Source organism: Alosa sapidissima, chromosome 15 (assembly GCF_018492685.1).
Source record: "Alosa sapidissima isolate fAloSap1 chromosome 15, fAloSap1.pri, whole genome shotgun sequence".
In the NCBI taxonomy this organism is placed as follows: domain Eukaryota; kingdom Metazoa; phylum Chordata; class Actinopteri; order Clupeiformes; family Clupeidae; genus Alosa; species Alosa sapidissima.
In genome coordinates, this window is record NC_055971.1 from 28983091 (window position 1) to 29009715 (window position 26625).

The 26625-nt window shown below is 44.9% G+C and overlaps 1 protein-coding gene and 1 long non-coding RNA gene across 2 annotated transcripts; both read left to right on the plus strand.

Annotated features, from left to right (window-relative positions):
* On the plus strand, positions 1-26402 carry LOC121683658. The gene is made up of 2 exons (XR_006022864.1): positions 1-32; positions 24765-26402. It is a non-coding gene; the product is annotated as an uncharacterized LOC121683658 (long non-coding RNA).
* On the plus strand, positions 2884-26402 carry bace2 (beta-secretase 2). The gene is made up of 9 exons (XM_042063364.1): positions 2884-3434; positions 9990-10078; positions 11188-11404; positions 13010-13141; positions 14422-14556; positions 16377-16478; positions 20308-20457; positions 21625-21793; positions 23064-26402. The coding sequence occupies exons 1-9, from the start codon at positions 3144-3146 to the stop codon at positions 23306-23308; spliced, it is 1530 nt and encodes a 509-aa protein (XP_041919298.1). The 5' UTR covers positions 2884-3143; the 3' UTR covers positions 23309-26402.
* Positions 26403-26625: the final 223 nt, after the last annotated feature.

Consider the following 26625-nt stretch of genomic DNA (forward strand, 5'->3'; position numbering starts at 1 on the left):
AAAATAAATGTGTGTGTGTGTGTGTGTGTGTGGTAGGCTACTTGACATTAACAAGCATCCCCTCATCTGCCAGCAGTACAGAGAGGGAGTGACCAATCCACCCACTGAACATATTCTAATGACAGAGAGCCCAGCCATTGATGCTGTGTAGGCTACACACTTCAATATTATTTTCTGCCTGCATCTGAGGGAAACATGGCTACTACCCTGCTCCTTCTTCTATTCAGCCTCAACAGGGGATTGGGCAGAGGCAAGGGAGGGGCCGGGAGGGGGGAAGAGAGAGGAGGATAGAAGGAGGAGTGTCTCTGTCTGTCTTAAGGTGAAAGGAGAATGCAGCTTTTTCCCCCTCTGCCTCTTCCTCAGAACGGACATCCTCCGTGCCTTTCATTAGTAGAACGTAACCGGCACTTGCCTATAGATTAGGAACCAATGTTCCGGCAAAAGGAGATTTGCACACCAAACTGTGCGGCCGCTCACTCCACTAATCTGGCTAATTTGCTGCCCAGTGCGTCGGAAAACACCGAGTGGGGGAGGGGGAGGGGGAGAGCGGGGTCAAACGGAGGCGTAAAATGGTGTGCGGCGCTCTCATGTGGCCAGAGACAGAAATACAAGCACAAATCGGGTGTTTTTCTGATTCACATTCCACCATGTAGTAGGCTAGCATATCACGCGAAAGCTAAAAAAAAAACAGCATAGGCTTTAATAATTGTGATGGTATAATTGACCAAGTAGGCTGGACTACGCATATAGGCTATACTAAACAAATAGACATGTTTCTAGTCCACAAAAAACATTCATTCAATTTCCTCTGTCCACTGGCAATTCTGTTTATTGCCCTCTACCTTTCAATACACAATAGACCGACAAGCACTGCTGTCCAGCGATAAGCAGTGCATTGGGCGAGCCTAGCTTTTAGGGCATCGATCCTCTACAGACTGCCACATAGTGGCCGGTGTCTCGACGCTATCTCTCTTTCTCTCTCTTTCCCGCACTCTTTTTCTCCGTCTCTTTTATTACGGTAGGCTACGCTGATCATGCTGTCCCTGCGACACCAGTCACGTGATCATAGCCCCGGGGGAGACTCCACCTTAATGGCACTTAAGTATCAGGTCAGCAGGTCATTTTCATGGAATCACATGGATGAGCGGACTGTAGCCCGGGGATGAAGATACGAGCGAAAGGAAATGGATCTGTAGCCTATTCTTCATCTTATCTTGGACTTCTTTCATTGCGGGTTATAAAACTCTCTTTGTGTGAGCGGTCAGAGCCTAAACTGTTGCCTATTCGTGCAATTTGGTCAAATAAATAAGGCCCCTCACTCTGTGGAATATGGTCTTTGTAATTAAAAGTATTAAAACAAATTTAACAAACAACACTTAAATTAATAGAAAGCATGGAGTTACATAGGGTAAGCATAGGCTAGTGTTGTAAAACCTTTGACTCTCACATCAAATACATCACTAAAACAGCCTTCTTCCACCTCAAAAACATTTCTAAACTCCACCCGTCCCTTAACCCCACCACTGCTGAGACTCTCATTCATGCTTTCATAACCTCCAGACTTGACTACTGTAATGCCCTGCTCTTTGGTGTCTCAGCAAAGAGATTAGACAGGCTACAATACATTCAAAATTCCGCTGCAAGAGTTCTCACCCGTACCAGGTCCTGGCAACATATCACTCCCATCCTCCATCAACTACACTGGCTCCCTGTACCGTATTAAATTAAAAATCATCCTTCTTGTCTATAAAGCACAACATAATCTTGCACCCTCTTATCTTTCAAGCCTCCTGACCCCTTACCAACCAACCCGCACCTTACGCTCCACTGATGCCCACCTCCTATCCACCCCCACTGCACATCTCCGTTCCATGGGTGACAGGGCCTTTAGCGTGGCTGGCCCCAAACTCTGGAACTCCCTCCCACTTGCACTACGTCAAAGCACTTCCCTGTCCACCTTTAAATCCATGTTAAAAACTTACCTTTTCACTCTTGCTTTTCCTTCCTACTCATAACCAGGCCTCCTCCATCCCACTTGCTCCTCTATTACTGTTTTATTTAATTTTTTTTATACTTTTGTTGGCAATGTCTGTCCCCTGCTGAATGTATAGTGTGTTTTACTAAGTGTACTGTCTATTTGTACTGTCCCTGTATATGTTGCTTTTATGTCTATGTTCTCTTGTATACTGTCTCTGTTTGATGTTTTTATGCTACTCTTATGTCTATATCCTTTTCTCTTATTGTACAGTGTCCTTGGGTGACTTGAAAGGCGCTTTAAATAAAATGTATTATTATTATTATTATTGTAAAAGAATCAGGCCAATACAAATACAGTAGGCTAGCCTACAAACATTGTTTTCAAAGAAAGTCCAACTAGTAGTGCAGATGTAAATGTGTTTTTTTGTTTGTAATTATTATTATTTTATCTTAAAATGGTTTAGTCTTATTTTGTTAGGCCTATAATGACGATAGGCCTATAATGGCTTTAAATAAAGTAGCCTAGGCTACATGAGGCTGCAGGTCCCAAATATTATTATGAAATTCAATAATAACGAAAACAGTGCATTATCTCTCTTCTCTTTGGCTGTTTTGGTTCATTCTGCATAGCCCGAGAGGTCTACTTCATTTTATTCGTGTAATGTTATGCACATAAATCATGTTAGTTTAGTTAGGATAATGATGATGATGATCATTTAACCATGCGATTGTTTTTATTATTGTTGTTTGAAAATATTGTTGAAAAAAAAGTCAGTTGTAGGATAGAGGCAATTAATGTATGGTAGGCTATTACCGTCACTACATACCACAAGGTCACATGTTTTCTGTCAAGGAGCGAAAGTTTGGAGTTGCGTCGTCATATCCGTCATATGGCCATCAGGAAGTTTTCTACTCCTGATCAGTCGTTTGCAGCAGCGCAGTCGACTCGACGCACTTTCATATCCTAGTGCACACAGCTGTTGTTCCAGCGTTCTCACGTTAAACTGTTATTTCTAAAGCCTTGACAAACATTCGGCAGTCAGTGATTCGCCAGGAACTTGGAGTAGAGAGGCGTCGACCAGAAAACTAACGAACCATGTGGACGTCGAGAAGTTGACACTTCAAATTTGGAATAATCAGTTTGCTCTGAATGCATTTTTCTTTCCATGGAGAAAACTCAGAGCATGCTACCCGTGAGGGTGTTGCTGTTGTGTTGTTCCTTTTCCTTATGCAGTTCAATGTTTTCCATTCCTCTTAAAATATTTACGGGACAGTTCAACTCCTCTGTGGACTTGGACTTGACTCCCTTGCGAAAAATCGAAACATCTGGGAATGGTCTGTCTCTGGCGTCCGACCCGTCGGGTATCGTGAACTTCTTGGACATGGTCAACAACTTACAAGGTGATTCGGGGAGAGGCTATTACATGGAGATGTTGATCGGGACACCAAGCCAAACGGTATGGAGTTTATATCACACATCATCACAGTCTACACAAAGCTATCTTTCATTTCTGCAATAAGACAAACAACTCTTAGTAAACGTAAGCCAGCAAAACGGCATTTGAGTTTCACTTGAAATAGCACTCCATCTGCTTTTGAAAAACTTATTGTTACTTTAGACATATTATACAAATATGTCTAAAGTAACACATCTTTATAGACATGATCATAACTTAGATAATGCCTGTGGTATGTTTAAGACATTCCTTCACCAGTCATTTGTAAGAATAGATTATATCTTTCCCTTGGACAGAGAAAGGTTTGCAGGGGAAAGTCACAATAGGCTGTGTGTGTGTGTGTGTGTTTTGTGAGTGAGTGACTATTTGTATGTAGTGGTGTGATATCTATGGCTTGACTGTATGGGTTACCATGTGACCACAAGGACAGAGGGGTTTGTTCCCTGCCTTGCATTGCCCCATGGGGGTGGATGGTGGGTGGGTGTGGTGGCAGGGGGGGTTGTTCCCTGCCTTGCATTGCCCCATGGGGGAGGATGGTGGGGGGTTAGGAGAGGAGCATCATGGGAAGAAGCGAGAGACAGAGCACGAGAGAGAAAGAGAGAAAGAAAGTGCCTAAGGCCGTCCAGAGGCTTCGTTCTCCCGGCCTGCCAATCCGCTCTCGTTCGAGGCTGGCTCACATGAGCTCACATGATGGCGGGCCCAGGCAGCTGACAGAGATTAGGGGCTAAAGGGGGAGAGACCGAGCTGCTGGGCACTGGGCCTCAACCCCACAACACAACACAACAGCACAGCACAGCACAGCACAACAGCACAGCACCAGAGAGCTGAGCGGAGCTTACTCACTCAAGCCAGCATTGCCCAGTCTGAGTGGCTGGGCTGGGGACTGTGTTGGTGGAGGACATGCTGCTGTTACAGATGGACAGTTTAAGTGGAAATGGTTTGGCTATGTCACTCTGGGGGAGGTCAATCAGCATATTTACAGTGATGTAGGCGTAAATGTCCTAGTCAGCTGATCTGCACATGGATTTCTGATGCCTGGCGTGATCTAAAGCAATGTTGTGAAAACCAAAGCACATCTGCAACACACAGAGCTGGCTCACACAGTGATTTGCTGTTTAAATGTTTTTGGTGAGGCTGCAGAGTAGGCTGTTAGTTACCATAGAGATGAAATCCAAACTCTGTCATAGATCTTACAGATGCTCAGACAATTGTACGTCACAGTCACCAGACTTACAGTACAGGTGGTCCCCAGGTTTTACTAATGTAAAATGTAAAAAATGTCAAATGTAAATTTACTGATCAAGTGCTATCTTGGTTTAAGTTTCACTACATTTCTTCTGGTGGGGTCGTGATTAGATTCATAGCTAGAGGCTTTCCCTCTTTGATAGTCCCCATCTGCGTACAGGTCAGTATATTGAATTTAGCCTGTGTGTGTGTGTGTGTGTGTGTGTGTGTGTGTTGTGCTGAGTGACATGAAGAGCTGGGAGTTACGTCAGGAGCTAAGCTCCTCTCATGACTGCCGGGCGGGAGAGCATGTTAGAATGTGCTGTGTCACTGCTTCCCTACCTCACCTAGTCCCTATACACACACACACTCATCTGGTCATCTTTTTGATGAATGAATGATGAGAAGGTGGATGAAGGGAGGTGAGGAGAGATGTGTGTGTGTGTGTGTGTTGCCGTGGGGGGTATAGCTCCACACAGATGCAGCAAACGGTGCGGTGTCTGGGTGCAGCGTCTGTGAGGTAATTAAGAGCCCTTGTGCTAAACGAGGCAGCGTTCAAACGAGCGGCTAATTGTGGAGTCGGTGGCAGGCGGTGGAGCGACGCGGCAGCGCGGTATGTGTGAGTGTGTGTGAGTGTGAGTGAGTGTGTGTGTGTGTGCGCGTGTGTGTGTGTGTGTGTGTGCGCGGCGCGACTGCTGGAGAGGCTCCCAGCAGCTAATTGGGACAAACAGGCAGCAGATGCGGCCGCCACCACGGGGCCCCTGCCAATTAGCTAAAGCCATCTGAACACCGTACATTAGAGCAGCACGCCTGTGGAGGAGAGGAGAGGAGGAGAGGAGAGGAGAGGAGAAAGGAGGAGAGGGGAGGAGAGGAGAGGAGAAGAGGGGGAGGAAAGGAGAGGAGAGGAGGGGAGGAGAGAGGAGAAGAAGAGAGGAGTGGGGGAGAGGAGGGGAGGGGGAGAGGAGAGGAGAGGGGGACAGGGGACAGGGGACAGGGGAGGGAAGGGGAGGAGGGGAGGAGAGGAGGGGGAGGGGGGAGGGGAGGAGAGGAGAGAGGGGGAGGACGGGAGAGGGAGAGGAGAGGGGAGGAGAGGAGAGGAGAGGAGAGGGGAGGAGGAGAGGAGAGGGGGAGAGGGGAGGAGGGGGGAGAGAGGAGAGGAGTGGGGAGGAGAGGAGGGGAGGGGAGGGGGAGAGGGGAGGAGGGGGGAGAGAGGAGAGGAGTGGGGAGGAGAGGAGGGGAGGGGAGGAGGAGAGGAGAGGAGGGGAGGAGGGGAGAGGAGAGGAGAGGAGAGGAGAGGAGAGGAGAGGAGAGGGAAGGGAAGGGAAGGGAGAGGGGAGAGGAGAGGGGGGGGGGAGAGGAGGGGGAGAGGGGGGAGGAGGAGAGGGGGGAGGAGGAGAGGGAGGGAGGAGGAGAGTGGGGGAGGAGGAGAGGGGGTGGGGTGGAGAGGAGAGCAGGTAGGGTGAGGAGTGGAGAGGAGAGAGACGGGAAAGACGAGTTGGGGAGGAGTGGAGAGCAGGGGAGAGGAGAGGAGAGGGTAGTGCTGCTCAGTTGTCGAAACTTGAAGTCGATAGCATGACTGAGGAAGAGGGCACCACTAGGCTATTTCAGATGTTACTGCTATTCTAAAGAAAGGTAGGCTACCCTACATTCAAAACCAAGAAATATAAAATCAAACATCTGAGTCTAGATCCACAACAAAACTAGGCTAGGCCTTGTAGTTCAAAGGGGAATCCTATAGGGTCGATGGAACCTTTAATTCTTTGTACCCATATCAGATTAACACAATCAGGAAGGGCTACCATATCCTCTCAGTGCGGTTACATGCAAACAATCAGATTTCGCTTGGATAAAATTATTTACTCAGATTAAAAATGTCATGTAAAAATGTCTCCGATTTAACTCCACTTTTATAAAATCGGAGAAGATAACCTGGAGTATTTGATTTCACTCCGATTAAATTGTAAGCAAAGATAACAGTTGGAGTTTAGAACGTTCTATGGAACTTCACATTGTTGTGGAATGTTGTTAGAACTCCCTGCTGAAGGTTTCTGGGAATCAGAGTTTTACTTGTTTACTTAGCATGTAAACTGGAGTATTCCAAATGCTGAGAATACTCTGATTGGAGCTTTACTTTGATTGTTTTGCACATGTTACAGCACTGACTATATTGTATGTTAAACAAAAACAATAAATAAACAGGGAAGTGTTGGATTAGGGTCCAGTTGAAAGACTTTGTCTTATCTCTGCATGTGTTCACCACTAACTGAATCTAGGCCTTGACCTACTCCTAATGCCTTATTGAAATAAAGACCTTAAATACATGCCAAAGTTTAATGGCTTAAGATTTAAGACCTACTTGGAGAAGTCTGAAAAGGCCCACTGTGTGTGGCATAGGCCATCTGTGTGTGTGTGTGTGTGTGTGTCTGTTTTCACACGTGTTTGAATATAATGTGTGTGCACACACAAATGTTTGCATGTGAATGTGTACGCACATATGTTGCGTGTGTGTGCGTGTGCACGTGTTTCCAGAGTAATGCCATTTCTAGAGGTGCCAGCTCTCTGCTATCTCATTAGTTCTCCCTCTCCAGACCTTCCCACTGCAGCCCACTCACGAGTCACACCACACTGTGCTCAACATCGCTCGCTCGCTCACTCACTCTCTCTTTCGGCCACTCACGCAACAGGCTTAGGGTCCCTCACACACACACACACACATACACACACTAGTCTGTGCATTCAGACATTCTTTACATCATGTTCTTTAGTTCGATCACACACTTACGTTCACACACTCACTGTTCCCTGACACCTTCTTGACGAATACAAGACAACAGCCAAGCACAGACTACACGCACACGACCATCTCTGGGCTAAGCGAAAAAGCACCACTTCTGTTCTGATTCTTGACGGGATTTGAATGCGACACCCAGTAGCTCTCATGTGCTTAAGAGAAGCCTGTTTCTTTTAATGGTGCCGTTGTGTAATAACCCATGCTGCTGTCAGCTCCACTTGTGCTGATGTCTCTCTTTGTGGTAAAAACCTAATTGGATGCCTGGTTAGGCACATGATGTGTGCAGCGCTGCATCTCATGATCAAGTGTCTTCACTGTGGGATGTGCAGTCTCAGATGTGAGGCTCTGCTTAAGCTGCCTCTTTATGTTGCCTTGACTCCCAAGGGATCGCTGAAACGAGCTGTTTATTATTCACTTCAACGTTAGTGTAGCCTCGGGCTGCTGAGTTGTTTTGCATACCAGTAAATAATAATATGGTGGAATATTATGCGTTATTATTGACAACAACAACAACAATTATCATCGATGATTCAATTATCATGGTTATTGTTGTACATCTATAGTCATTGTGGTATGCATTGCATGCAGACAAAACACTTCACAGAGCAAAGAGCACAGTTAACTCATGCAGAATAAGCTTAGCCTCGTAAGTGTCTAGTGATGGAAGAGTTTTTATGAATTCGATTTTTGGCCCACTGCTTGCCTTGTCGCCTCAAACTTAAGGTTAGCTTAACTTTATTGTACAATGTCTAACGTCACCGATGATTATTTTGTCTGTAATAAATGTATACAGGTGGCTGCATGTCATTGTCTCTTGTGGCTACATGGCTACTAGTCTGAGTGTGTGAGAATGTGGAGTGTGGTGTACTCTGAGTGTGTTAAAATGAGGAGTGTGGTGTACTCTGAGTGTGTCAGAATGAGGAGTGTGGTGTACTCTGAGTGTGTCAGAATGCGGAGTGTAGTGTACTCTGAGTGTGTGAGAATGGGGAGTGTAGTGTACTCTGAGTGTGTGAGAATGGGGAGTGTAGTGTACTCTGAGTGTGTGAGAATGGGGAGTGTAGTGTACTCTGAGTGTGTCAGAATGGGGACTGTAGTGTACTTTTGAGTGTGTCAAAATGAGGAGTGTGGTGTACTCTGAGTGTGTCAGAATGCGGAGTTTAGTGTACTCTGAGTGTCAGAATGCGGAGTGTAGTGTACTCCGAGTGTGTCAGAATGCGGAGTGTAGTGTACTCTGAGTGTGTCAGAATGCGGAGTGTAGTGTACTCCGAGTGTGTCAGAATGCGGAGTTTAGTGTACTCTGAGTGTCAGAATGCGGAGTGTAGTGTACTCTGAGTGTGTCAGAATGCGGAGTTTAGTGTACTCTGAGTGTGTGAGAATGGGGAGTGTAGTGTACTCTGAGTGTGTGAGAATGGGGAGTGTAGTGTACTCTGAGTGTGTGAGAATGGGGAGTGTAGTGTACTCTGAGTGTGTCAGAATGGGGACTGTAGTGTACTTTTGAGTGTGTCAGAATGCGGACTGTAGTGTACTCCGAGTGTGTCAGAATGCGGAGTTTAGTGTACTCTGAGTGTGTCAGAATGCGGAGTGTAGTGTACTCTGAGTGTGTCAGAATGCGGAGTGTAGTGTACTCCGAGTGTGTCAGAATGCGGAGTTTAGTGTACTCTGAGTGTCAGAATGCGGAGTGTAGTGTACTCTGAGTGTGTCAGAATGCGGAGTTTAGTGTACTCTGAGTGTGTCAGAATGCGGAGTGTAGTGTACTCTGAGTGTGTCAGAATGCGGAGTGTAGTGTACTCCGAGTGTGTCAGAATGCGGAGTTTAGTGTACTCTGAGTGTCAGAATGCGGAGTGTAGTGTACTCTGAGTGTGTCAGAATGCAGAGTGTAGTGTACTCTGAGTGTGTCAGAATGGGGAGTGTAGTGTACTCTGAGTGTGTCAAAATGCGGAGTTTAGTGTACTCTGAGTGTCAGAATGCGGAGTGTAGTGTACTCTGAGTGTCAGAATGGGGAGTGTAGTGTACTCTGAGTGTGTCAGAATGGGGAGTGTAGTGTACTCTGAGTGTGTCAAAATAGGAGTGTAGTGTACTCTGAGTGTGTTAAAATGCGGAGTGTAGTGTACTCTGAGTGTGTTAAAATGCGGAGTGTAGTGTACTTTGAGTGTGTCAGAATGGGGAGTGTAGTGTACTCTGAGTGTCAGAATGGGGAGTGTAGTGTACTCTGAGTGTGTCAGAATGGGGAGTGTAGTGTACTCTGAGTGTGTCAAAATAGGAGTGTAGTGTACTCTGAGTGTGTTAAAATGCAGAGTGTAGTGTACTCTGAGTGTGTCAGAATGCGGCTGAAGGAAAGTCCTGGTAGATTGCTGGCCTCTGCCTACTCCTCCACACTTGACTCCAGACACCTGTGCCTGTCACTACCCGAGGCAGGTGTGTGTACCTGTGTGTTCTATGATAGCCTTGCACCTGTAACAGTGACTCGACTTCGGAGACAGACGTGCGGACAGAATGAGGTGGGAGTGGGAGTGACCCTTGCTTGGTATTTGTTTTGGCAGCTCAACATCCTGGTGGACACGGGAAGCAGCAACTTCGCTGTAGCAGCAGCGCCGCACCCCTTCATTACACACTTCTTCAACAGAGCCGTGTAAGTCTGCATGAACACACACACACACACACACACACACAGAGAGAGAGAGAGAGAGAGAGACTTTTTTTTAAAACAAACAGTGTTTGAAGTCTACAGTTCTTTATACATATCACATTACTCAAGAACCCGTAGTGGTTCTTCTCAGAATCCTTTTCAGCCTTGAAGAACCATATAGCCAGTGAAGAACTGTAGGTGTATGGTTTAAGGTTCTACTTCAATGTTCCTTTACCACAATGTATTTTACCACTAGTGTGAAAGGTTCTTTAATGAGACCAAATTAAGAACACAGTAATGATACTCTTGCACTACGACTGCCTCAGATTAAGTCATTTGCCATGGCTGCTTAGCCATCTGTAGCTAAGCTATGGACTGTTGTCCTGTGTTAGCAATAGCCCACTGTTTCAATATGCCTTTGTTAGTCCTGGCACAGGTGTGAAGGCATTTACCCGCCATGTTATTGCTGAGAGACGACAGGTGTTTGTTTGTGGTTTTTTTTTTTTGTGTGTTTCGCAGCTGTGGCCGAGTCGGTCAGTTCTGGAGTGTCTGGGTGGGACCGGCGTTCCGATCCAGCTGAGAATTAAGCTGTTTAAACGAACAATCTCGCCACTAATCGAGTGAATTAGAGGAGAATTAGCTGAATGCCAAGCCCTGGCGGTTGGCGCGAGCGCTGGTCTCGGCGGTCCTTCAATCGTGATTGGCCACTCAAGGCTGGCTCTCACTCATGATGTGCCTCATTTGCTACACGAGTGCATTTCCTCTCGCTGCAGAGAGTGTGTCTGTGTGTGTGTGAAGATGCTTACACACAGACATACACCTTTACATACACACACACACACACACACACAAACACAAACACAAACACACACACACACAAATGCAAGATGTCACTGTACGTGTCTAATATGGTTAATGCTCATATAACCATCCCCTGTTTCTCTTACTCTGTTATGTTCATCTGTTCATCTCTTATCTCTTTATTTCCTCTTTCCACATCTCTCCCCTCTTCCTCTTTACACTTCCTCCAACCCCCTCTCCTCTTCCCCCTCCATCTCTCTCCGTCCTCTCTCTCCCTTCTACCCCCCCCACCCTCATCCCCCCGCCCCCAGCTCAAGCTCGTACTGGACGAGCGGCCGTGCGGTGCAGGTCCGCTACACGCAGGGCAACTGGGAGGGCGAGCTGGGCACCGACCTCATCTCCATCCCCAAGGGCCCCAACGCCACGGTCACCATCAACATCGCCGCCATCCTCTCCTCCGAAGGCTTCTTCCTACCCGGGGTCAACTGGCAGGGCATCCTGGGCATGGCCTACCCCATGCTGGCGCGGGTAAGAGCTTGGCACTGGTGGCGCTGCCCTTTGAAGCTGTGAGGTGGGGGGGGGGAGGGACGGCGTGGTGAATTGGAGAGGCCGGTTAACGCAGCGTGGCACACAGGGAGGGGGGTGGGGGGTGGGGGGGGGGGGGGGGGGGGTCATGGTGTGTGTTGGCACAGGGGGGTGGACGAGTGGAGTCCAGAGATCAAATGTAGCATCTAGTGCGGATGTGCACCCACTGGGTGCCCATTAGAGACGCTTCACAGCTGACGGAAGACACAAGAACCCAAGTGATCCGTGTCCTGAATTGGCCTGGAGAACTTGGAGAACACCCATCACACACAAACAAACACACACACACACACACACACACACACACACACACACACAAATACACACGCATGCCCACTCACCCCCACCCCATTGCCCTAAGCTATGTCCTCAGAAATGTACCTCTTGTGGGAGCTTAATTTTCTTCAGTGAAATCAACTCCGTAAGCGGAAGCCCTATGTAGAATACGTGTAGCACCCTGACCTGTGCAGTGGACTTATGAAGCTGACTTTTAGCAGCACCCCATGTAGTGGGCTTTGTGTGCAGTGGGACATGGAGAGGGTTGGAGAGGCACTGACCAGAGAGCAGCGACACATTAAAGGTCCATTGGACACGAGGAAACAGAGCCAAGGAGCCAAAGTCGCACTGTAAAGCGATGACTCACCCGCCCTTTAGGAATACTTAGTCAGTAGTCACACGGTCGTCGTTTTATCATTAAGCTAACATTCAGACATTGACACTTACATAAGAATGGCTCCAGAAATTAAGTAATGGCTTCTTTTTAATGGGAAAGATTTTCAGAGAGGACCTCAGCAAAAGGTGTTACATTTTAATTTCACAGATGCGTGTCTTTAACTGCTGCGCTGTGGAGGCTTTGAATAGACGCTCGAAACGCTGCAAACCGTTGAATTAGGTGCACCCTGCACCTGTCGAACGCTGCACATATCGAATACCTTAAAAGAGAAAAGTGCATACAAAAGTGTAATTTCCGTAAACTATTAGCCGCGGCTTATACATTGATTTTGCAACATTTCTTCAGATATGAGGTTAATACACAGGGGCCGTTAATGTGGGATTAATATGGTTTTGTTTCTTTTAACTTGCATAACACACTGTCCTGCGGCTTATACACAATGCGGCTAATACACAGAAAATTACTGTAGCCGTTATCATTCTGGTGCAACAGGTCCTTTTTTTTTACAGTGGTGCCTACAAGAAGGGTGGAGGCCAGCATTTCAGTGACCACACTGAATTAATACTCAAATAATAATTATGAATCATGGCTGTGCAATCAATACATATGACTAATGAATACTTACTAAATAATGAATGGTTATTGATTACTGTGAAAAAGACTCTTAAAGGTACAGTCCGTGTTTTTAACTCAATACAGTTGCATTAAAGTCAGTTTCAGCAAAATTCTTCTGTTGATCCTCTAGCTCTCCGTTCTCTGTGTGTTTGCACTTATTCAACAATAGTGCACCCACACTATTCACAGACACACTGACACACAGTGCTTTTTAAATATCTTTGTCTCTCTGTTGAATGTCCGTCATGTCTCGTCCCCAGCCGGACTCGTCAGTGGAGCCTTTCTTCAACTCGCTGGTGCGCCAGACGGGCATCCCCGACGTCTTCTCTCTGCAGATGTGCGGAGCGGGCATTGCCGCCAGCACCACCACTGACCCGGTCGGCGGGAGTCTGGTGAGTTGCCTTCGTCACTACCACCATTACAGTATCATCATCATCATCATCATCAGTATAGCGAAGGGAGAGAGCAGTCACACCATCTCGCCTCAACCGTAGTGACCGTTGGTATGGCAGTTACTCAACCATAGTGACGGCACTCCATCACACTGATCATCTCGATCTACAGAATAAAGACATTCAGTGCTAAGTAGAATAGACAGATGATCTGATACTGCCTACAGATGTGCTTCCAAAGACGAATGAAATATAATGCAACATCCCAGTAGAGAATATTCAGATCACAGCTGTCACAGTAGTCTATTATATTTGTATGACTTTCTGGACTAAAAATGTCCATATTGCACCGTAAGTGTTCAATTCTTCACATTCTGGCTGGTATAACATATAATAGAGGTTTGGTAATGACCCCGTCACTCATGAAGGCTGATGAGCCGTGAGTCGTCAGTACCCCGGGCCCCAGCGTTATCTCTGCTCTCTCATGTATTCCAGTGCAGTTAGCGCAGCCAGGCTAATTAAGCTAACACAGAATGGACACTCCTCTCTCATGTATCCCAATGTAGTTAGTGCAGCCAGGCTAATTAAGCTAACACAGAATGGACCCTCCTCTCTCGTGTATCTCGGTGCAGTTAGCGCAGCCAGGCTAATTAAGCTAACACAGACTGGACACTCCTCTCTCAAGTGTCCCAGTACATTTAGCGCAGCCAGGCTAATTAAGCTAACAAAGACGCCAGCCAGCCAGCCCTGCAGTCAGGTCGGATCTGATCTGATCTGTCAGTAGTGGTGGGGGATGCTGGGATATGCCGAGATGGCGCCTCCTGCTGCGGTCACAGATGGACAGGGACGGTGCAATGCATTCTGGGGCCAACTCGGTCTGTGTGTCATCGTAAAAATCCTCTTGGCAGGGTTGAGACATATTTATAGTGTTGACAACAACAGCTCTCTCTTTTGAGTTCCTATTTACATTGTCTGACTTTTTGACGTGGGAAGTTAGTAAGGAAATATTTAAAAAAATGAAATCAAGGAAAAGAATAGGGTTGAAGGATCCCAAATGTCTGTGTTCCTTATGTGATGAAGCTTGAGGAGATCAATGACCTGTTGGACAGGGGGTTCTGGGGGAATCAATATAGTTACGACACGCAACAAATTAAATAATTAACTTTGATCGTCAGTAGGCAAATTGTCATGATGATCATCCAATCAGAACACTTAGAACCAGTTATGTGGTTACAACAACATAGCTCTCATCACCTTGTGTCACCTCCACTCTGTTTCAGGTCATGGGTGGGGTCGAACCAACTCTGTACCGGGGGTCCATGTGGTACACCCCCATCATGCAGAAGTGGTACTACCAGGTGGAGGTTCTGAAGCTGGAGGTGGGAGACCAGAACCTGAATCTGGACTGCAGAGAGGTACCACATGAAGAACTCATTATAACTCACTGTGTTAGTCCATCAGATTGTACTTCCCTGGGATGTTTGATGATCCCATCTGTAAATGATATGGGTACTAATAGACTAAGAGGTTTGGGGAATCCTATTCTATTATGTCCAAACATGTGATTTTACTGTTTCGGTTTACTGTTCTTTTAGTACTTTCACTCTCATTCATAAAGTGGATTGTGGATTGAACCATGCCACCGGTTAGAGGTCTGCGCGGGACAGATTTTTCAGTCCTGTACTGCCTTCTCCCGAAAACATTTTTTAGTCCCGCTCCCACTTAACGCTTAAAACCCGCACAAGACAGCTGTAGGCCTATACAAAGGAGTAATATTCAGTTCTGCTTTCTGTCTCACGAAAGAAGCATTTGACACTCATAACTGAGAAAGACTGCCAGGTGTTTGATTTATTTTACGTTTCATGGTTCTGAATGTAGGGTAGCCTTTCTTTAGAAACATCTAGCCTAGACCTACGAGTGGTGCCCTCTTCCTCCGCCATGCTTTCGAATTCGACAACGGAACATCATGAATATTCAGTTCTGCTTTCTGTCTCCCGAAATTTGACACACACAACTGAGAAAGACTGCCAGATGTTTGATTTTATATTTCTTGGTTTTGAATGTAGGGTAGCCTACCTTTCTTTAGAAAGGCACGAACATCTGAAATAGCCTAAGTGGTGCCCTCTTCTTCTGTCATGCTTTCGACTTCAAGTTTCGACAACTGAGCAGCAGGAAAGAATTGACCCCACGTAAACAACAATATCCATCAGTTAGGTTGCTTAAAGAGACACCAGGCAAGCCTGATGCTTTTTCTCTACGAAACTCCCCATCGCTCGGTCTGAAGCTCTTTTCCTTTTCTTTGCATCTTCCGTCAAGGGTTTTCGCTGCTTCTTCGCCGGCTCTGCCATTATACACACGTTTGCAACAATCGCTAGCGTTTCGTTAGCCTGCCTCTGTGCTGTGGATGCAGGATGTAAATTGATCCTGCTTCGGTCGGCGGGTACGATACACTGAACTTGACTACACTGGACTCCTACGGACTTTCCCCTAAAGATGCCAGCTGCAGCAGCAACATTTCCGGAAAGGTACTGGCTTGATGAAATTCATTCTGGACTCTCTATACGACCACATAAAGACCTCGGGATACTTCGGTTTGGCTTTAGGTACCCTCTGCTCACTACCACGTAAGTGTAATGTTGTTTGGAACTGTAGAAGAGGTATAAAATTAGCGTTTTGTAGAGGCGAAATGACATGCCCTGGTCACTAACAGGCTAACGAGTTTTGACTAAAAACGGTAAAATCGAACTTTCTCAAAACACATCCGAATGACATGATTTTGATGTCAACTCAACGTATGTACTCCCAATCATCAAGATATATTTTCTTAATCCATTGGCAGATATATTTGCTTGTTTTTTATGTCTTAATTTAAGAAGATTCTGACTTATTTCAAGTCAAATAATCTTACAAGAAAGCTCAAAGTAAGTATCCTTATACTAAAAACAATACTAACTAGATTTTTTTATCTTAATATAAGATTATAACACTTAAGATTTCACTTTTTGCAGTGTGGTGACCAGCGGGTCTCCCAGTGCTTCTAAAATGAGTCATGAACAGTCAGCTATGGCCATGACATCAAAGGCTGGCTGTATTGTGGCTGTTTTGTGCGGTTATTTCAAATGTGGCTCTTTAATTAATTTCTCTAAACTCAGAATCTTGTGCTTCCTGTGTTGACACCTGCCCAGACCAGCGAGCGAGTGACTAATGTTTCCTCTCTCTTCCTTCCTGTGTCCAGTATAACTCGGACAAGGCCATCGTGGACAGCGGCACCACGCTCCTCAGACTGCCCGTCAACGTGTTCAACGCCGTGGTGGACGCCATCTCCCAGACTTCTCTGGTACAGACGCTTCTTTAGGGCGCCGCAATACTAACACTTACATCACCATAACCTTGCCATTGCAGATGTGGATTTCACATTTCATGATATTTTGGACAGATTATTTTTCTGATTATTTTTCGGTGTCATGCATCTGCCATCAGTTATTGTCATGACTATGTGCATAATATGTCTTGCTGATCCTAGCACTTACCAGCCGTCTTGAACTGACACGTAACTGTTAAAAACAGTACTCACTGATGCACTTATTCTTACTGTACTCTACCGTTTTTAAATTGTCCTAAAATTGTTGAGAATTGCTTTAAAACGTAAACTGTTTACCATGTTGTTAGTCGCTTTGGTTAAAAATGCGTCAGCCAAATGTAATGTAATGTATATGTAATGTTATGACTTGAGTGAGATGGACTAATTTGAAAAGCTACATTATCAAACAGTCAGTCACTGATTATGACAACACAATATTTATTGTGTTATTGAATTGTCCAGTATCAGTCCTCTACCAAATAGACAGGCACATACCCATGGAGGAAATCAAACAATGTTCACCTTCATAACTTGTGCACTTGATGGAATGAGGTGTAATCTGATACTTAAGAATACTTCCTCGTTCCTTGTTCTCGTGCCTTCATTCAAATGTGGCATTGTTACCATGGTTACCATGGAGTATTGAAGGTGAACCTGTTTACTTGCTTTTGCGCTGTCAGATGACTGTTGGAATGGACGTGTTGCACTCACATAATATAAGCCCAATATGTCAACTAGAAAAGCATTTATACAGTGCATGCAAAGTTGTTGCTGGGTTGGTTGCTAGGGTAATTATAGTGGTTGCTATGCTATAAAAGTGGTTGCTAGATGGTTGCTAGGTTGTTGCTAGGGTAATTAAGATGGTTGCTAGGCTGTTGCTAAGGTACTTATAGTGGTTGCTATGCTATAAAAGTGGTTGCTAGGCTGTTGCTAGGATAATGATAGTGGTTGCTATGCTATAAAAGTGGTTGCTAGGTTGTTGCTAGGGTATTTAAGGTGGTTGCTAGGCTGTTGCTAGGGTCATTATTAGAGATGCACCGATAGATCGGCTGGTGACCGGAATTGGCCGATTTTCACGTGATCGGCCATGACCAGCCAGTCAGTCTGAGACATGCCGATTTTATGCCGGTCAAATGCACTCGCGCACCGCAATTGTAACAACACCCAGCTGAGTTTGCATAGTTTAAAGAAGCTCGCATCCAGGCCAACACTCAGGGCTGGACGTAGGGCTACACAGAAAGCGCTAATAGGCTATTGAGTTTTTCTATGCAGCGAACGCTGTGCTTTGCCATATTGCGTGGAATTTACAGTACTAAGCTGTCACTTCATAGGCTACGTAAACATCGCTCATCACCGCCCATCCCTGCCGCTAATTGTGTGCCCACAGATGAACCACAAGCGCAGCTGAACGGAGATAACTGATTGCGACATTAAAAAGAATCAAAGTTTAGCGATCATAGGCTACATGATAATAATATGTCAACAAGCAGCGACATACAGTAGCCCTAGTAGTTCTACTTAAAAAAAAAAAAAAATACTAGAACTATTTACTGCATGTAGACTAGGGCTACTAACTTTCAGCTGTCTCTGAAAGTTACTATAGCCTAATTGATCCATTTAACCGGAATTTGGATTTAAGTTTTTCAGCGCAAAACAGACCTGCGCTGTTTTCATATATGGTGGAGCACCTAATCGCTATTAGCACTTCTCCTCCCCTGTGTTTGCGTGATAGCTTACTCCCACTTTTCCCTCGCTCTCCCATAACTTCATCAATGCATATGAAAAGATGTTCCATGGTAGCATGTTCAAATGTATCATGAAAATTGTTCTTATATCTTTAGTTGGATATTGGATGTGAGAAGAAAAAAATGGATGTTCCATAACAGTGCATTTATATTAGTAGTCTGTGAAATGAATGTCCCACACTGTAGTTGGCATTATAGCATTATAGCATATGGCATTATAATTACACTGGCATTATAGTTTGATACTGCAGCTAAAGTTAGACTTGAAGAAGAATCTGTCTAATTACCGGTTCAATGTTTTTAACAGCCATTTCATTATTGATAAGTTGATTACATTTCTATATTAACATGTTCTATTAAAGAAAAGATAGAAAATAACTATTTGTGTGTGCTGTAAAATGGTTACAAGAAATGAAATCGGAATCGGTTAAAATCGGTATCGGCAGGTGAAACTCTATGAAAAATCGGAAATCGGAACCGGCCCAAAAATTGCAATCGGTGGATCTCTAGTCATTATAGTGGTTGCTATGCTAAAAAAGTGTAAATAGTAAAAAAAAGTAAAAATAGTTAAAAGTTATTAAAATTTGGAGAAATAGAGAAAATGAGGGAAAGTGAAGAAAAAGAAGTGAAAGAAAGTTGGGATGAGAAGTGAGCTATTCAGTTGAATGGAGAGGGACACAGAGAAGAGGTTCCATTGAAGTTGCTGCAGGCAGTCAGTGAGAGAGCACAGCTGCAGTTGATTGCATTCTATTTCCTCAATAGCCTATTATGATGTCATAAAGCCATGTTAAGTCTATGGAGAATTTTAAAGTTTAGTTTTTATTAGGGCTGTCAATCGTTTAAAAAAAAATAATCTAATTAATTACATACTCTGATTAATTAATCTAAATTAATCTCATATATAATTTTTGCTGTGAAAGTATTTTAAATATTTAAATTCAAATGAATCATTGAATAATCAGCATTAGTAACATTAAAGTTCAAAAACTCTTTTATTATTATTTTCACTGTTCAAATAATTGCCATAATAATCTATGATATGACCTAATATGCTGAGGAAATAAATTCAAAGTGCTTCAAATTCAAATAAATTCAAAATAAAGTGCTTCGGGAAGAAGTTTTTTTTCCACATACAAGGCATTTCAGGCCACAGACCTTGGGGACACAATGAAAATAAATGAACACTCCCCTCAATGTCAACACTTATTTCTTTGCATTGATGTGCGACTATAGAGTTGATGAACTCCGATGATATGCAAATTCCTTGCTGCAGACATTGCAGAGGACTTTATTTTCAACACTTTGTTTTTTATCAACACCATCAGGCCGTTTTTTAAAAGTAAATGTTCCAATCAATGATCCAGGCAGCACGTTTTCTTCTCTCTCCTTCAGTTTACAGTCTAATTTTTACTGACTAGAACGGCTCGGGGTCAAAGGTCATACGGAATCGATTAATCTGCACTAATTTTTTTAATCAGTTATTTTTTCTGAAATTAATTAATCGAAATTAATCAGTTATTTTGACAGCCCTAGTTTGTATTTAATATCTCAAAAAGTAAAAGTCGTAGAAATATGAAAAGTCATAGAACGGAAATTTGCAGCAAGAGCTACGTGTCGAAGTTTGAACCAAGTTTCTACGATAAGCGGTTCAAGCCAAATTAGGGCCTGGAAGAATAATAATATGTCGGAAGAAGCCCGTGGAATAACAATACAGTGCATTTGCATGCACTGTAATAATATGTCGGAAGAAGTCTAAGGAATAACAATACAGTGCATTTGCATGCACTGTAATAATATGTATATTTCTAAGAATGCAAGTGAACAATAATACTGAAGTTGAAGATATTTGGTAGATTAAGGCGGGATTGTCTGAAATTGAACCTACTAATGTCAGTTCTGTTAACATTGGGTGGTTTAGTTGGCAATGGTTCCCTTGTGTAGTTCCCTGGCTAGTGGTTTTGATAACATTGGGTAGTTTAGTTGGCAATGGTTCCCTTGTGTAGTTCCCTGGCTAGTGGTTGTAATCGGCTTCTGCCTCTACTGCCCCCTCATGTGTACAGATCCAGGATTCGGCGTCAGGGTTCTGGGCGGGCACTAAGGTGGCGTGCTGGGCAGTGGGAGAGTCTCCATGGAGGTTCTTTCCAAAGATCTCCATCTACCTGCGTGGAACCAACACCAGCCAGTCCTTCAGAATCACCATCCTCCCTCAGGTGGGCTACATAGACAGACACAGACACACACACACACACACACACACACACACAGTAACAAACACACACATGAACTCTGACAAGAACACACACATCTATGTGTATATCTGTTATACACACTATACTATGCATGTCAACCAGCAATACAGTGAAAGTAAAGTGAGTGGGATTGAACAGTCAGTGTCATCAAAACCAACAGAACAGCTCTACACACACACACACACACACACTCATAAGTGAGTCAGCCAGTCAGTGTCATGAAAGCTACAGAACAAGGGGATTACGTTTGGTTTCGTTGAAGTGCTTTGAACTAGTATTTGCCTTACTTTACTTTACAGTCAGGATGGGTATACAACACACACACACACACAATGAAGTGAGTCAGCCACTCATGACATTCATACTTGCTGTATCACACCAGTCAAACTGGTTTGTGATTAGCTGTCTGTTGTGAAGTTGAGCTTGATTGTGGACAGTGTTTCCTCATAGTGCCACACCACTGATAAGTCTGTTATCTCCAGCGTTGTTCCTGGTTCCCCTCGTGTAGTGTGTCAAAAGGGAACCTTATTACACAGCTCTTCAGAATGCTGCAGAATGAGTCGTTTTTCCGGTTCTACTCTGTTCCATGTGTCTCTCTGTCTTATCTTGGGAGTTGAAGTTTGTTCTACCTGTTGATATCTCTAAGTGCCTCACATTGCATCCCCCCGGCATCTCCACGGTTCTTTGGGGGGCAGCCGTGGCCTACTGAGCGCTTCGGACTTGTAACCGGAGGGTTGCCGGTTCGAACCCTGACCAGTAGGCACGGCTGAAGTGCCTTTGAGCAAGGCATCTAACCCCTCACTGCTCCCCGAGCACCGCTGTTGCAGGCAGCTCACTGTGCCGGGATTAGTGTGTGCTCACTGTGTGCTGAGTGTGTGGGATAAATGCAGAGACCAAATTCCCTCACGGGATGAAAAGAGTATATATACTTATACATTGCATGGAGCAAAGTCTCATTCAGTATTCATCTCAAGACCATTATTTTAATCCTTTCTGTGAACATTATTACTACTATATTTTGACCACAAGTTCGTTGTGCTGTTTATAGTTCATATTTGTAACACAAAAAAGTGTCTCACACAGTTTTTAACCTGTCAGTAATGCTGCACTTTCATTGGCTCTCTGCAGCTGTACATTCAGCCAATCACAGATGTGGACGGCACACTAGACTGCTTCCGATTCGGCATCTCGTCGTCGGTCAACGGCCTGGTCATCGGCGCCACGGTGATGGAGGGGTTCTACGTGGCCTTCGACCGCGCCCAGAAGAGAGTGGGCTTCGCGGTCAGCACATGTGCAGGTGAGCCGGACGAGAGGAGGTCGGGTTGGTCAGTCTGGTGTCCCTGTCCATGCACTCAAGTGGGAAATGTCGGGGTTTTTTTATGACAACACCTGTTTCTCAAAGAGTCGCCGATAGAAGTCTCTGTTCCCTACACCCTTAAGGTGATGACACACGGGCCAACTTTCTAAGCAGTGAACTTTTTTTGCCTGGGGCACTAACATCACAGAATCCCGTATGTTCTGACTGGATTATCATCAAAAGTTGCCTACTGGTGATTCAAGATTTCTAGATAAAAAATATGCTGTCTAATGCCATAGGGAAGTATCTTGCTCAAGACGTTGCCATGTTTACCATCACCTTTAGTTCCCTAAAGCATTTCGGTACCGTATCGTAGCCGATACCGTATCGGCTGGCCTGTAGGGAGCTAGCGTCTATTTTGGGCAGCATTAGTATTAATGTTAAACAGAAGCAGGGTGTTCACTGCAGCAGGACCGGTCATCAGGAGGCCATCTGACACTGCTGAAGGAGAGGGCAGATTTCCCAGAGCCACCCAGCCAGTTCTGTCAGCACAACTTGTAAGGGGGTCAAGTCAGACAAGAAGGAAGACGCGGCGTCAGCAGCTTTTACAGTACAGACTTTGGACAAATACTTTGTTTTCTAATATGCACACAGTACTTGAGCTCAGACTGATCTGTCAGTGGACTCAACTGGTCCGTTTTTCTCCTGCCCCGCCTCCTCTCACACAGTAGCCCAGTCTCCTCCTCTCCTCTCCTCTCCTCTCCTCCTCCCTGCACTTTTGCTGTGTTTTTCTCACCTCTCCTTTTCCTGTCTTGCCTTCTATCACGGTTTCATCTTGTCTCATTTCTCTCTCCTCTCTTTCTGTCCATCTCTCTTCACTCCTTCTCTGTCTGTCTCTTTTCTTCTCTGTCTCTACTCTCTTCTGTCCTTCTGTCCATCTCTCTTCTCTGTCAGTCTCTTTTTCTGTCTCTCTTCTTCACTGTCTCTTCTCTTTTCATCTGTCCCTCTGTCCGTCTCTCTTCTCTTCTGTCTGTCTCTTCTTCCGTCTGTCTCTTCTCTCTTCTTCTCTGTCTCTCTTCTCTTTTCATCTGTCCATCTCTCTTATCTTCTTCTCTGTCTGTCCTTCTCTGCTATGCTGCTTTGTCGTTGTTAAAGTGTTTAAGCTTGATTTGAGTGTCCTATGCATACAATTCCACATTGAATGACCACTGTGTATGTCCACGTGCTATCTAAACAAAACTTCATGTTGACCCCTCTTCCCTCCCCTCAGAGCTAGCTGGGCAGCCGTTGGCGGAGATCGCGGGGCCCTTCCTGGCGGAGACGGTGTCGTCGGACTGCGTGTCCCGCTCGTTGCTGCGTGAGCCGCTGCTGTGGGTGCTGGCGTACACACTGATGGGGCTCTGCGCCCTGGTGCTGCTCGTCCTGGTGCTGCTGCTGATGTTGCCGTGCCGACGCCGAGGCCGGGGCAGCGAGATCACAGACGAGTCCTCGCTTGTACGTCACCGCATCAAATGACGCATCCTGACCAAGAGGGAAGACACTGGAGTAGAGTGATGATCAAATGTGTGTGTGTGTGTGTGTGTGTGTGTGTGTGTGTGTGTGTGTGTGAGTGAGTAAACTGGGAGAAGAGTGGAAAAGCCAATCAGGACTATATTCCCCTATTCTCATACTCACTCTGTTGTTTCACATGTAGGTTCAACTCTTATTCTGCTCTATTCTTCTCTGCTTCATTCACTCTACTATATTAAGGAGTTAAATCTTTCAATTTCAATTTCACAAAAGCCACAATATCAACTCGCTTTGTTCCATTTCAGCCAGGACAAATGCAGCACTAAATAATAGGAAATACGCTAAAATAAAGGACGCACTGTGGTCAGAGGCTAAAGTGGATCATTGTTAAGAAGTGATTCTACGAGAAATGAATAGTATTTGAAACTTCTCAGTACCTGCAAAGCCCACACATTTTCCTACACATGATTAGAAACTGAGATCAGCCTCGAAATCGGTTTGGTTGGCACACTGTCAGCTTTTCTACTAGGGACTTCATGCACCTTTTAAAGAGACGCAAAAGACTGATTCTGCCTTCAGCTGAGCAGCTTCAACTGGGGTCATGTTTCAGTGTCCCATGTCTCCCCTGCTTAAGTTCTACTGCGGAGACCGAGCCGGATCACAGCCGGATCACAGCCAGATGCGCCTCAGGGGTCTGTTTCCAGAGTTGACCTGAGCTCTGATATGAAGGACTTGCGCTATGTGTCTGGTATGGATGTTGTGTCCAATTGCGTCTCATTCATATAAGGGCCCTTCCTGTAGAGGCCGGAGCACCACTCTGCTTTGCCTCAGCTTGACACATCAGACTTGACCAACAGCTCTCTGTGTAGGCTGGTCACGCTGCAGCCTTAGTTGGGAAGTGACACAGTTAACACGCAGTAACGCAACTCCATGCATGTGCAACCATTACACCTAGTAGCCAGATTGAGTGCAGATCTGATCCAATGGAACTATTTTAAAGTCTTTTTTTTGCCTTGCTGCTGCTGCTGCAAATCTTTTTGAAGGCACCTGTTGGCAGTCAACAACTCAGGCTCTTCCAGTCTTCTGAGAAAGTGTCTGGGTAAAGTACACCTCTAGGTGTGTGTGTGTGTGTGTGTGTGTGTGCGCGTGTGAGAGAGAGAGAGAAAGGCCCTCTTCCTTCTGCTTAATACCCAGAATACTATGGGAGTTCTCCTTCACAGTGTAAATATGAAATGATCCTAATCTTGTGCAGGACTAGGCCAGAGTCCAGGACATCACAATCTTTTTCCCACCATGTGTGCCCAAGTTGAGCGTTCGGCTGAGAGGGGGACGCGGCAGTTCTGGACGGAAGAGGGGGACTCGGGGAGAGGGAAGGAAAAGAAAAGAATTGGGCATATGAAGGAGGGAGGGAGAGAGAGAGAAAGAGAGCGCAAGTGGCTGCTGTTACTCGCGATCAGATCAGTGTGTGTGTGTGTTTGTTTGTAGCTGGAGAACAGCCTGCTCCAGTTGGTTGTGTGTAAATCAAGCGCGAGGCCTGCCGTACGACACCAGCACGGTGCACATCTGTGTGAACAGATGCAGGCGCTCCTAATGCCTACCCCTCTGGAAGTAATCCAGACGAGGGGGGGGGGGGTGCGAGTGCTGGCATTGTTACGCCTGTTTGCCCACTAAGCAGTTGTTTGTGATTCCCAACCCTCCTCATCCCCCTCTCCTACGCACCCCACCCCACCCCCCAACAACTGTGCAAGGGCTTATGGGATACATTACCCAGAGTCCTCTGCTCAGTATATATCAGTAACGGGTGTGGGGCAGGCCGGGCTTGCTGGGGAGATTCCTTTGGGTTCCTCTCTGCTGTGCAGAGCTCAATGGGAGAGGAGGAGGAGCTCTAGCCTCAACTCTTATGTCTGAATCTTTTCTTCAACTGCACACTGTGAAAATAGATCGGATTTTGGTTTGGTGGTTTGTTTTTGAAAGAAGAGCATGACTTTGGAAAGAAGGCTTTGGAGTACACACTAAGCACTGTGCTGTTGTCTCTTTGAAGGGGATGTCGTTGTGAGTCAGTTATCTGTGTGTGTATGTGTTTGTGCGTGTGTGGTGTATATACCCACAGGGTACATTTATAGGTATGATGAAGGTAGCGTTTTTACTTGTCCCTGTAGTAGTCATCTTTAATCTTGTTCCTATCTTGACCATAGATGTTTTTGAGATTAAATGAAGGAAATTAAGGAATTGTGAGATTAAATGAAGGAAATGCAACATCTGCACATTTTTTTATATATATATATATGCAGATTTCAGTTCAACACACATTGGTTTAGAGTAGACCAGGGATTCTCACATTGGGGTCTGCGGCCCCCTGGTGGTCTGTGAAGGCATTGGCCTGATCATGCAGTAAATAATCTAGTTTCACTGGGAATCTCTATTCAGTGGTGGTCCTCCACTTCATTCCTTAGTCAGAATGGTGGTCCCTGGGTCACAGTCAGTTGAGAACACCCTGGAGTAGATAGTTATTATTTGTTTGTTTTGGTTTTGTTCGTTTGTTTATTTTATGTCCTTAACATGCCTGTCGCACAGAACAATGTGTATGTAATCGTTCATGAAATCTACTGCACACACTGTCTCTTATGCAGTTCATTTATCAAATGCACTGTTAGTGTTGATGTGCCAAACATTTGATTGTGTAAATATATTTCTGTGATTGTACTGAAATGTATGTCGACACATAATCGTAAACAAATTGTGATTGTATTTTTCGTATTTAATCATTTGCCAAAGGAGCTGTTGTATGAAGTTATTTTGTGGTTTAAGTTTTCAACTGTGTAGTACTTCCTTTAGTTTTGGTGTCGAGGAAGTTCAAAAAGAGACTTTACAACCAACATAGGATACATAGGAACTTGTGTGACCACATAACTGAAAAGTACTGTTATAAAATAGAAAACATATCAAAGATTTGTACAACATTTATTTTCCTGCATGCAATATGCTTTTATGGCACAATCTTGAAATCTCCAAAATATTTATATCAAAGCAGTGCCATTGCCATTTAGCAGAAATGTATATATTAAATCAAATAAATATTTGATTCAACCTTTGAACAATCTTCCTGCGAAACCCTTGCTTTTTTGTGTATGATTTGACTATATGCATTGCATTGGTTGAAATTATATCTAAAATCGAACCAGAATCAAACTGTCTTTGTGTGACATCTAGTGGCAAAGCGCTGTTAGTGCCTTTGCAAAAAAAATACTACCACGTAAGTATGATTTTTTATATCCATTTAGTTAAGCTAGCTACTTCCTTTCCTATGTCATTTTTACATCACC